Raw genomic sequence first — 12490 nt, forward strand, 5'->3', positions numbered from 1 at the left:
TACAGGCAGAGAGATGATCAAATTGCTATCTGAATTATAGCAGTAACAGCGTGATTTTTTTTTTTAAAGACAAGGTCTCACTGTGTCACCCAGGCTAGAGTGCAGTGGCACAATTATAGCTCACTGCAGCCTCGAACTCCTGGGCTCAAGCAATCCTCCTGCCACAGCCTCCCGAGTAGCTGGAACTACAGGCACATGCCACCACATCTGGCTAATTTTTTAATTATTTTATTTTATTTTTGTGGATATGGAGTCTCACTATGTTGACCAGGCTGTTCTCAAACTCCTGACCTCAACTGATCCTCCTACCTCATAGATTTAGGAATGTTTTACTATCCAAGTTGTGTGACATAAGACAAATGAATGGGGAGAAAAAGTGGGTCATGAAAGTTGTAGAGTTAGAAGAGGAAAAAGAGAATTTCAGGGGACATGATGCTGAATAGAATCATTCAGAAACAGCCTGAGAATTGAATTGTAGATAAACTACTTATTAGTAGCATCAGCTGCTGAGAGTCGCTGGTAATTTTGCCATGTTGAAAATGCTATGCTCTTGAACTGGGCCAAGTGCAACTTAAAGATTTAAAGGGGCTGGGAGTGCTCTGCTGTTTCTGAAACACAATGAATTAGGGGTTGAATAGCTTGAGAGATCACGCACAAACATCTTGAAGTTCAGACTTATTTCTCCAGGACAGAAGGCACATTTTGAGATAGTATGTGTGTTTGTGTTTGTTTCATAGTGTTGAAAGTGGGAGGGTTGGCCAGGCGCGGTGGCTCACGCCTGTAATCCCAGCACTTTGGGAGGCTGAGGCGGGTGGATCACGAGGTCAGGAGATTGAGACCATCCTGGCTAACAGGGTGAAACCCCGTCTCCACTAAAAATACAAAATATTAGCTGGGCATGGTGGTGGGTGCCAGTAGTCCCAGCTACTCGGGAAGCTGAGGCAGGAGAATGGCATGAACCCAGGAGGCGGAGCTTGCAGTGAGCCGATATCGGGCCACTGCACTCCAGCCTGGGTGACAGAGCGACACTTCGTCACAAAAAAAAAAAAAAAAAAAAAGTGGGAGGGTTGGGGCTGACCATTCCCGTAAACTCATTAGCTTTTAATGCCCTTTGTTTCTCTCAAACTATAGTTTTTTGGCATCTCTCAAACTATAGTTATTCAGGTACCACCTTCAACAATTTTTGCCATATCCATTTACTTTTTTTTACTTTTAAATTTAAATATATTTTAAACAGGAGTTTTGCATATCTGTTGAAATCTCAGGTTTGATGTAGTATAGTTTTTCATAATGCACATTAAAATAAGTACGTAAAATTAACGTAAAGCCTATCCATTTTTGGTCCACCTAAAATTATCTTGAAACACTCCTTTCATTCAATTTTGGCTCTTCTCTTTGTACAGTGAGCACACACAATGTCTAGAGTGGAAGGTCAAAGAGAAAACCCAATGACTGGAAATAGAGATTTTTCAGTGAAATTTTCTAGACAGATTTAAAATGATGGATGGGTATTACTTCCTCTTTTAGGTTACCAGCCTAAAACAAGTTTGGGTTAGACTTTAGTTAGGTTTAATTTCTTTTCTTTTTAAACTAGTGGTTAGTTTTTAGGCTACATAAGTTTCTAGGCTTCATACGTGTTTTCTCCCATTAGTTTCCTAGAGGGACTTTTTTTCTGGAAAGTTCCAAACTTGCCTTGGCTTCAAATAAGGGGGAACAAAATTTCTCCATGTTTATTTTAGTGATGAGGTCTGCTCTACCAACAGCTAGGCCCAGGGATTTAGTTCAGCGCAGCCAGCATGCTGCCTTTTAAAAGCCAGATTCAGTGCTAAGCTCCATGATACGTAGAGGAAGAAGGTTCTCACCTTCTGTGAGGCATTGCATGTAAACAACTGAAACAGTCCAGTGTGATATAGGTATGTGCTAGATACAGGAGAGATCAACTCTTTGGGTGAATCGACAAAAGCTTTAATAGCTGGGAGAGCATTGGGGGCTGAGCACACTGAGTGGGGCATGGGGAAGGTAGTACACCATTTGTGGTATTGAGAATGCCTGGGTTCTTTCTCCCCAGTCTTCATAGATGATTGTTCTGCAGAATCTCTATGGGTTCTGCATTGGCTAACGTGGTATTCCGACAGAAATTAATATTTTAAATGTACAGTAATGCACAACCTTGCTGCTCTGACTCCCTTGCACTAATTCAAAGTAATAGCTAGAGAACCTTCAATAACAGTTGGCATGTTGAGATGGCATCCTTCCCAAAACAACATCTTAATGAGGTTCTGTGCTTCAGGATCAGCTTTTCTGGTTTAAATATATTCAGGCATATCCTATGTAACTGGAAGCAATGTGGCAGAAGTGGCAGGGGTCATATTGTGAGTTTTGCTGAGTTAGGCATGTAGGCCCCACAGTGTGAGGGACTCTTTGGAGCAGTCCTGAATATACAGTGATTCTGTGCCTGGATGGGAGTGTGGTTGCATAGGGGAGGACAAAGAACATGATGAATTAACCTTACCCACGTTTGGGGAAGTTTGTACAGAATGTGAGATGAAAAAATTCTAGTTTCCATGTATTAATGCCTTCTTACCCATATGCTCATAGCTGGAGCCACTCCCCTATCCACCTGAGCTCCCACACATTCAAAAGCCGGTAGTTGAAGGATCTTTCACTGCATGTACGTTGGGTGTGTGGGGGGGTTCAATTAAAGGAGAAAGTGTCTAAAACCCCCACAGTGCTGATTGCATTGATGAGAGCATGCAGACTTAGACTTTTAGGGACTTAATATATACAGGATTTTTTTTATAATCGTTAGCGGTATATTATTCTCTTTTTTTTTTTTTTTTTTTTTGAGATAGAGTTTCTCTCTGTCACCCAGCCTGGAGTGCAGTGGCAGATCTTGGCTCACTGCAACCTCCGCCTCCCGGGTTCAAGCGATTCCTGCCTCAACGTCCCGAGTAGCTAGGAATACAGGCACCCCCCACCACACCTGGCTAATTTTTGTATTTTTAGTAGAGACGGAGTTTCGCCGTTTTGGCCAGGATGGTCTTCAACTCCTGACCTCAAGTGGTCCGCCCGCCTCCGCCTCCCAAAGTCCTGGGATTATAGGCATGAGCCACCGTGCCTGGCCGGTATACCGTGCCTGGCCGGTATATTGTTCTCTAAATGGAGCAAGGAATAAGCCCCTGGGGGTACTGAGCATTACCTCAGACCCAGCCATTTCTGTGTGCTGCCAGAGACCACACCCCTCCTCAGGCATAACCACAGAAGACTATTTCTTTTGGCTGGGTCTCTGACCTTGAAGGATCCAGCCTGCCAGCTGCCTTGAGACTTTGGGTGCTAGACATAATACTGGCAGAGTCCAAGAGTTATTTCTATTTCATATGTTTTATTTAGTATGGCTATATTAATTTTTTATTTATCAGAAGTTCTGCTCTTGAAATAAATGTAAAATGTTTTACAAAACCACTGCCATCGAGTTTCATGTATAGGTAGAAATATTAAAAAACTCCAGAATAAGGTAGCACCCTCAAATGATGTCTCATTGCCTTTTTCTTGGAAACACACACAGCAAGTTGAAAATATGGATTAATCTTCCATTATCTGTTAAATTATTAGTTTTTCTTCTTCTAAATATGATGAGGCAGTTTTTCCTTGGAAAAACAGTTTGTGTTCAGCTTGGGAGGTTGATTTTCCACCATCAGTTTCTCCCTTTAATAATTGAAAACCACTGTTCATTATTTACATAAAACTGTCTTTTTCTGGTCTGCTTTCTATAACCTTTCCCCTCTTAGGAATTTTAAGAATTCCCTGACTTTCCTCTGGGGGATTTTCTGCCTGCTTTATCCCAGATGTGGGACATTGACTAGGCTGAGGTTTTGGGGATTTTTTTTTTTTCCTAGTGTTTCTACATTTGAAAGACGTTCTTTTAACCAGTGCACAAATCTGCCAGTGAAAAAAGGGGCTTTGAAGAAAAATCAAGTAGTTAAGAAAATATGTGAACTTTGTTTACATTTCTCACTTATTGAATGACACCAAAATCCCATATGCCAAATGAAAAAGTAGACAGTAGTTTCAGATAATAAGGGGAAAATGCACCCATGTTATTTCAGCCTTTTAATTCTGGGATTTTATTCTCTGAATGAAGGCATGTCAGTTTCTGGTCCCAGTGGCACTGTGTTTGGTCTTCACTACATGCTTGCTGATGTCAGCCCAGGAAATACACGGTCTTGGCAGATGTTTACATGGCCTTTGTCTTCTCTCTTTCCACCTTCTGCTCACATAAAGAGGATATTTAACCTTATTCATAATGTTTTGTCTGCTTACAGATGTATTGATCCTAATCCCTGGTTCAGAAATGTTAGGAAAAGGAGATAAGTTACAGTGAAAGAGGCTGTAGTAAGAAATACAGGATTTTCTGGTTTTTTGTAACGTCTGCTCAAAGATTCCCAGATGATTGTTCATTACCAGCTTTTGGTTATTGTGGTTTATGTATTAATGTCTAAAAAAATATACAATGTGATGTTTTTTGCATGATACTATGTGAGAAGAATACCAAGAATAATTTTTTCCTTACTTGAACAAATATTATACATTTTCCCTAAGTCCAAAATTCTGTTTTCCATAATGAATACAATTCTGATATAGTATGTTTAACTCTATAAAATCAGAACTTTAGTAATTTTCTTCCTAATTAATTTGTTGTATTTTTAAAAATCTAAATTCGTAAGCTTTATTTTCACATATGGTTTCTACCTCTCATATGTTTCCACACCTGTGCCACGTTCCCTTGGCTGACAGACGCTTTTTTTCCTTTTTATCTCACATAGGATCTTTCGAAGATGGTTTGGCTGCCTTGGAGATTTGGAGATCTGATGCCACGATGAGGACTCACACACGGGGGGCTCCCAGTGTGTTTTTCATATATTTGCTTTGCTTTGTGTCAGCCTACATCACCGACGAGAACCCAGAAGTCATGATTCCCTTCACCAATGCCAACTACGACAGCCATCCCATGCTGTACTTCTCCAGGGCAGAAGTGGCGGAGCTGCAGCGCAGGGCTGCCAGCTCGCACGAGCACATTGCAGCCCGCCTCACGGAGGCTGTGCACACGATGCTGTCCAGCCCCTTGGAATACCTCCCTCCCTGGGATCCCAAGGACTACAGTGCTCGCTGGAATGAAATTTATGGAAACAACTTGGGTGCCTTGGCAATGTTCTGTGTGCTGTATCCTGAGAACATTGAAGCCCGAGACATGGCCAAAGACTACATGGAAAGGATGGCAGCGCAGCCTAGTTGGTAGATTTTTGTCTTGTTCTTCTTACTGTAGTAACTCTGCATTAGAAAGAAACAAATCCATATGAAATCTCAGCGGCCAGATCTTCATATACCTCTTTGTGTATGTGTGTGTGGGGAGGTGTTATTTGTTATTTGTGTTGCCAGTCTTATGAATGGCCCTTAGTTTCAAAAGATGTAGTCACTTCCATGTTTAAAGTTAGAAGGAAAATATTTAGATGCAGCTTAATCTAAAGAAAAAATAATTCGCTGAATTGAGTAAAGAGTATCATCATGATTGCTGAGAATTCTTTCCTCCATATTCAACATGCATATATTACTATCATCTGGTGTTAGGTTTGATTGACCCCAAGTGGTTAAAACTTTTTGCAGCAAGATATTTCAAGTAATTACAACTTACTTGCATTTTATGATCGTAAGGAACTAAATGTGAATGGGATGGGACTGACTGGCAATTTATAAACACATCCCCTCCAATAACCAGCAGATTTCTGAGACCTGTAGGAAAACCAACATTATTGTGTAATTGTGTGAGGAATTCTAATTACATAATAATTTAGTTTCAGAAGTTTAAGATTTGAGAACAAATTCCTGTCTTTTTGATTAGCTTAAATTTATTTTATTAATTTATAATTAATGCTTCATTTGCTTCCAAACAGATATGGGATGAGTTGATTAAACAAGGGATTCTACAGATGTTTTTACTCATGCAATTTTTAAATACACATTTATGGTTCAGTTGCAATAAAAGAATTTACAGATTGTATGAAATTTTTTTAAAAAATTACGTAAGCTACCTCTTGTCATAGGGCTAGAGAGAGCTCATTTTAAATACTTAGAAAAAAATCAGTGAATGCACCTAATGCTATGGTGAATTACATCTTAACATATCACGGGGTGAAGGATGGTGGTTTGCAAGCTTTCCGATAAATTTCTGGAATTTTGTAATGAAAAGTATTATGCAAGAGTTGGCATTAAATCCATATCAGAGCTGATATTTTAGCCCTGTTGCTAAGTACATGTAGTCATTTTGAAGTTTATAATATTATAGGTTGAAAAGAATTTTTTATTTGATTTATTTCAAAGCTTAGCCATGTATGTAGTTGTTTCTGACTTTGACTGACATTAACTGATCTTATTCTATTCTTGGCACCAAGAAAGAAAAGATGTATGAAAACTTATCTAATATTTGAATTACCAGATTACATTATCAAATGCTACAGTAACTCCCTAATTGATTTGTTCAATTAGTTTAAAATGGCAACCATATTTACATTATTTAGAAAGAAACCTTTGTCACCTAGAAGGGTACTTTCTCTTTAAAGTCCTTTTTGTTTTAGATAAGTGGATTTTGGCAAATTAAGAAATTGAAGTAAATGTTCCAGAGATAGTTAGTGCCTGTAGAGAACCGTGTATTTAATCTCACAAGAAAGTAATGGACTGTGAAATACCATTTTTGATGGAGATTGTTTAGCACAATACAGTAACATGAGAATTGTACAAGACTAGTACAGTTTTCTCATTATAATGTAAAATATTTGGGTATATAAATACCAATGAATGAATGCTGCCATTAGGATGAGACTCCTTCTATGAAAAGAGAAATAAATAACTTAAAAGAAATATGATAATTTTTTACATAGTTTCCACAAGTCCAGATTTATTGATCACTGGAGGTGTATAGAAATTTACAAGGGGTCTAGTACTTTATTCATGGCAATATTGATAGAAATAGGTATAACTCTAGGCCATTATCTAGTAAACTAAAAGCCAATTTTTGACTTAATAGAGCTGAACAGTTGACTTCTTTCTCTTGACCTTCAAGGTAAAATCTTGAGAATTTACGTTTACATCTGGTTTCTAGTTCCAAAAGTGAACTTGGCTTAGAAAGTTGAGCTACTTGAACATTTTGTTTTGGCAGGTACTATTATTAAGTTGTGCTGTTTAATAACTTCACAGAAATTTTAACTCCTTAAAAACTACCACACCCAACTCTTAGACTTTTGAACTTTCATTTAGATTTGTGGTTGAACACAATTACAACACAATTATGTGTTGTAATAATTTAAAACAATGTTCAGTGATTTTACAGTTCAACTACCTCTGTTTCAATTGCTCCATTAAATCATGTTCTCACTAGATACCAAGAAGTATACAATTGAGTGTTGTCATTGTCTTAGGATATAATTCACCTATATTTGATTTCAGAAAAAACAAAAACAAAAAACTAGCTGTTATTTACAAAAGAGATCAATAATTGATATTATGAAAGTAAAAAAAAAAACTTTCTACAATAGCTTCATCAGGCTGAATGCATTTGCCATTTTCTTTGAAGAGCATTTCTACTCTTTTGAAAGCCAGTTACTAAGTTATGTTCATTCACTGATTGATTTGATCAACAAATATTTATTGAGCATCTACTGTGTATCATGCACTGTGCTAGGGTGCTGGGGATTCAAAGATGCAGAAATAGCCCAGTAATTTTATAATTTTTACCTATGGCAAAGGGTGCAAACATTGGGTTCTTAAAGCCTAAGCTAGGGATATTTTCTCTGCTCAGAATTGAGTGTGTGGATCATTTCATAAGGAGTTTCCTTAGTTTTCATTCATGACTTAAACATTTATATCATGCTGCACTCTAGTATGGTAGAAAAGCACCAACTCTGGAGTCACACTGCCTTTGAATCCCAGCTCCCTCACTCTTCAGCTGTGTTAATTTTCTTAATTAACTTTCCAGATTAATTTTCTTAATTTGCGTGAGCATTAGTGTCCTGATGTATAATGTGGCAGTAACAACCCTATCTACCTTATAGGGTTGCTAGGAAGATTAAGCGCAATAATCAAGGTAAAGTACTTAGCACAGTTCTTGTCACATAGTAAGCCCTCAGTAAATGAGAATAATGACAATAATGGTAATTATTGATGCTGTTCTTTTACCTACCTAGCAATTAGACCCTGTTTGGTTTATAATTTGGTATATGTAGGCTCCAAGGAAATAGTATCCATTTGGGATTTTACTTATCTTAATTGCTCTCAAAACTAGAACATCTGTTTAACTCATAAAATTTTCCCCTTGGCTTTTTCCATTAAAATGTTCATTGATGCTCCCCTGGGCCCTTTTTAAAATGTATACAAGAATCTAATGTTAACACCAATGAAGAAGGTTTAGTGGAAAGTAACGATGTGTCATTTGTCTGGTATTATAAAGAAGTGCCTATGAGGTATACATGCATACAAATTTATTAATGGGGTTCATTTCATTTGAATAGTAAATAAAGAGGTTAAAGTTCACCTCTATAGATTCACTTAAGAATCCTGAAGCAGAAACGTTAAAAGGAAAATATTCAATTGTACTCTGTCCATCTAATAGCATACAAAGTAGAACGGGAATCTCATAGATTTATAATGATAATGGTGATTGAAAAATAACAGCATGCATTTTTATTGTGTGTGTCTCTCAGTATCCAGACGATTGGGCACGGCAGAATGATGAGACTAATCTATGTGCTTTATCTACTTTTTCAGAGGTGCTCGCATCCTATCTCAGAAGCTCTCCCCCGTTTCTCTCCCTTTTGCTTAGGAACACACATTCTTCATTACAGTAAAAGTAACAGAGTAATTTAAGCTTGTGCTGAACTTAGTTTTAAAAGTAAAATATAAAAAGATATTATTTTAATCTTTTAGATAATAAAGTAGATATTATTTTATCCTACTTTTCTAAAATTTTCATAACTTATTTCTACTGTAACTTTTCCACTAGAAGATTAAGGAAGCATAAAATATTGTGCTTCGAATTAGAAGTAGCTGAGAAAGAAAAGAGGGGGGAAAGACTGGCGACATTGACTAGACAAGGAATGCGACAGTTGCTAAAAGGCATCTAAAACGCACCATGAGTGGGCCACAAGTGGACACGGAGGGGTTTGGTTGCTTGGTTGGTTGGTTGGTTGGTTGGTTTTAGTAGCAAAGAAAGTAGGCTTAGTCAATTTTGAAGTTTACAGTGACCATGGGATCAGTTACTCTGTAGAACTGACTACTCTTGGCCTAAGGATCAGAAGGAAGTTTCCTATAGGGCTTTTATGAAGAACCCTCACAGGCTTCTCATCCTTGCAGTGTACGTATGATGAATTGCACAGTGTTATTTCTTTACACCAGACTGACCTGAGAGCGGGACCATGCCTCTTTTGCTCATATGTGTATCCCTCGATGGAGGATCTCCAAAGCAAATTTTACTAAAACCTTGATCAGGGAGGGAGTGGGGGTGGTGAAAAGGATGGATATATGGGGTAGCCCAGGCTACTTTTTTCCTGATCTAGCTTAATCCTTTGGTAGAATTTTGCATGTGTAGAAAAATGAAATGACTGCATGTCCACCAGGCAGCCTCCCTATACATTATGAATCTTAGCCAAGCTCTCGGTAGATGGGTTGCTATGAGCTTAACATTACACTCCTCAGCAAATTCTTAGTGATTTTCCGGAGCTAAAAACAAAACAAACAAAATGTACTCAAATAATTATTGGAAAACATTACAGATCCTGAATCACTTAAAAAAGGTGCAGTTAAGTTTACCATATTTCACTTAATAATATGGGAAGATGAATGCATTTAAAAGAGATTTAGGATAGGATTGTAACTGAGAGCACTTATTGTTCAAGCCCTAGTTGATAACATAGAATTATACAGCATCCATTTCCAAGCAGCAGGCTTTTCGCAGCTCCTTGTCTTAATTTGTAAACCCTGAGGAACAGGTCTGCCCCAGTGATCTTTGGATCTGTCCTTGCATCTTGGCTCTGCCATTGTGTTAGCCACATGTCCTTTGACAGGTTCCTTATACTCTGTAAACTTGGTTCTTCATCTGTAAAATATGAATTATTCCTCCCACACAAGGTCATCCCAAGGATTGAATGAAGTAATGCATATAAAGCTCTTAGCATTATGTGCCTGGCACATAGTTTTACTAAAAAGTTTGTTATTATTACACAGAAATAGGTACGAACATATAACTTTATTCTTGCTAAGTTTCTTGGTACACAGTACTCCATTTTACCTATGTTGTCACTCGAGTTGTGTTTTTGAAAAGTATTTGTTGTGACTCATTGGTTCTCTCTTTATAGTATTTTTCCTTACTTATCATCAGACAGAAAATAAATCACAGAGGAAAGAAATTACTTCATTCTTGCATTGGAGCCAGTTAGCTACAGGAAATCAGGAGAACTGGTGAGGGAAACAAAGAAAGTTGAACTTTTGGACAGAGAAGTAATTGTATTTTTTTTTTTTTTTTTTTTTTTTTGCAACAGACTGAGTATTAAATTCTTGCCTGTGATTGCAAACTTCTGGATGGTGTCATCTGAGGGTGTATTTGCAAAAGTAAAATATAATTATAAAATATAAAAAGAGGAAAAAAGAAAAATCTCCAGCATATTGAAATGAACCAGTTTCATTGCTGTACGTATGAAAATGAGGACTGTGCCTGCCTTGCTCAGCATTGCCTGCTGGGCTTCAAATGCAGTTCTCTGCAGCTGCTTCTCGGGTTTTTTACTTCTCAAAATTGCAACTTAAGACTGAGAATCAAAAGCCGGGAGGATGTAGCTGGGCCTCAACATGTGGAGCCACAGCCCTGTGAGTAAAAAGATCAGGTTTTCTTCTCATGACCTTACAGTGAGGAAGGCTGGGCAGCTTAGCCCAAAATGCACCTGGAATCCATTAAAGTGGACTCGTGGAGACAAATGCTGGGCTGTCAGAAAACCCAGCCCCTAATTCCCCTGGCTTTTTCTCATTCATGTTTTTTCCTTTCTCTTACCCTTCCCCCTCACTCTTTCTGCCTCTCTTTTTCTCTGTTCTTTTCATTCTGTGACCTAAGGGAAGCTATCCCTTTTATCCTGCTGCAGAGACTTAAAAATATTATAGAAGGGTAAAATAACTTAGGAGGCTTTTTACAACCATCAAATTCTTTAAAATTTACAGAAACACACAGCCATTGGGAATTCACTTCTTGAATGCCATTTATTAAGCAGGTTGTTGCCATCAGTGTTACAAATGGATTCTTGGACAGGAATCAAGGTCAGGTGCCCTGTGGTGGGAGGAAGCAGATGAAGAGGACCCGAGGGAGAGGCATAGGCAGGTGTACAGATTAGCTGAGCAGCCCGGTTACAGTGCCATTGGACAGTTGTGTGGTGCACAGTCGCACCCTAAATAGGATGTTCTGCTTACCTAAATTGTTAGCGCTCAACTAATTTAAACTCTTCCCCATCTATTTCAAATGCAGGTGAAGATAAAGTCATTCTAATAATGCTTCTTTCTAACAATAACTTTAAAAATGTTATGACAGTTGTAAATCATACCTGATTGAAAGGAAATCCGAAGTTAATTTTCTTTGTAAGATATGTTTATTGACTCTAAGATTCAGTATTGGTATGACCCTCAAGTCATCTCTGCGATGAGTGACTCACTTGCTCACCTACCTCCCACCCTTTCAGTGTCATTTGATACCTTTTTAAATGCAACATGGGCGGGCTTTCAGAGTTGTCAGAGGGAACTGTGCTCAAGGCCAGAGGAGTTCTCATCCCTCTTTAATTGGGGTATAAATCAGTGCCCCTCACCCCATATGAACAAAGGCAACATGAATATATTAAGTTTCATGTATTCTTTACAATCTGGGTCTTAAATTTTTCTAACATAAAAATCTGGCAAGCGTGATGTTTGAATTTTGTTGATGTCTTGCCTCATTATCATAAGGGAAAATGTTAGTTCGCAAGTGCCGCATATATGTCTGTATTCTCTTTCATTGACACTTCATAATCACTTTTTAAAAGTTGGCTTTATCTTTTGGATAAAATATTCACGCCTAACACCACTTAAGATGTAGGGTCTTGCTGACATTAAGTTCATGCTAATGGTAACTTGAGAGTAATAATGACATGAGTATGCTCATGGAGTCCTTTATAAAGCCAGGTAGTTCCTTTTACCTTAGGTATCTTAAGAATGGCTTTTTTACTTCTTCATCTCCTTCTGCCACGTCCGTTAAGGGAACACATTTCAGCCACGCTTACCACAGTCTCTCTCATCCATCTTTCCTTTTCCTTTCCAGTGTCAACATGCGAGTTCTGGACAGCACAGGAGGAGATACCATAGTCGGGGGCCAGATCATTGCTTATCCCACATAAGCCTGTGGTTTAGAAAGCTTTGTGTTTAGGATGGCTTGGAA

The 12490-nt window shown here is 38.2% G+C and overlaps 1 protein-coding gene across 4 annotated transcripts in view; it reads left to right on the forward strand.

The window, feature by feature from the left end:
* DSE (dermatan sulfate epimerase) overlaps positions 1-12490 on the forward strand; it is a 179779-nt gene that overhangs the window by 136478 nt on the left and 30811 nt on the right. For 3 of the 4 annotated variants that reach the window (XM_063666515.1, XM_063666514.1, XM_054491778.2), the window contains exon 2: positions 4824-5292. In XM_063666515.1, the coding sequence (XP_063522585.1) occupies positions 4877-5292 (416 nt within the window). In that variant the 5' untranslated portion in view covers positions 4824-4876. Of the gene's footprint in view, positions 1-4823; positions 5293-12490 lie in introns of those variants that run through there. The other variant, XM_054491779.2, reaches the window with a different exon arrangement.

Source organism: Pongo pygmaeus, chromosome 5 (genome assembly GCF_028885625.2).
Source record: "Pongo pygmaeus isolate AG05252 chromosome 5, NHGRI_mPonPyg2-v2.0_pri, whole genome shotgun sequence".
In the NCBI taxonomy this organism is placed as follows: domain Eukaryota; kingdom Metazoa; phylum Chordata; class Mammalia; order Primates; family Hominidae; genus Pongo; species Pongo pygmaeus.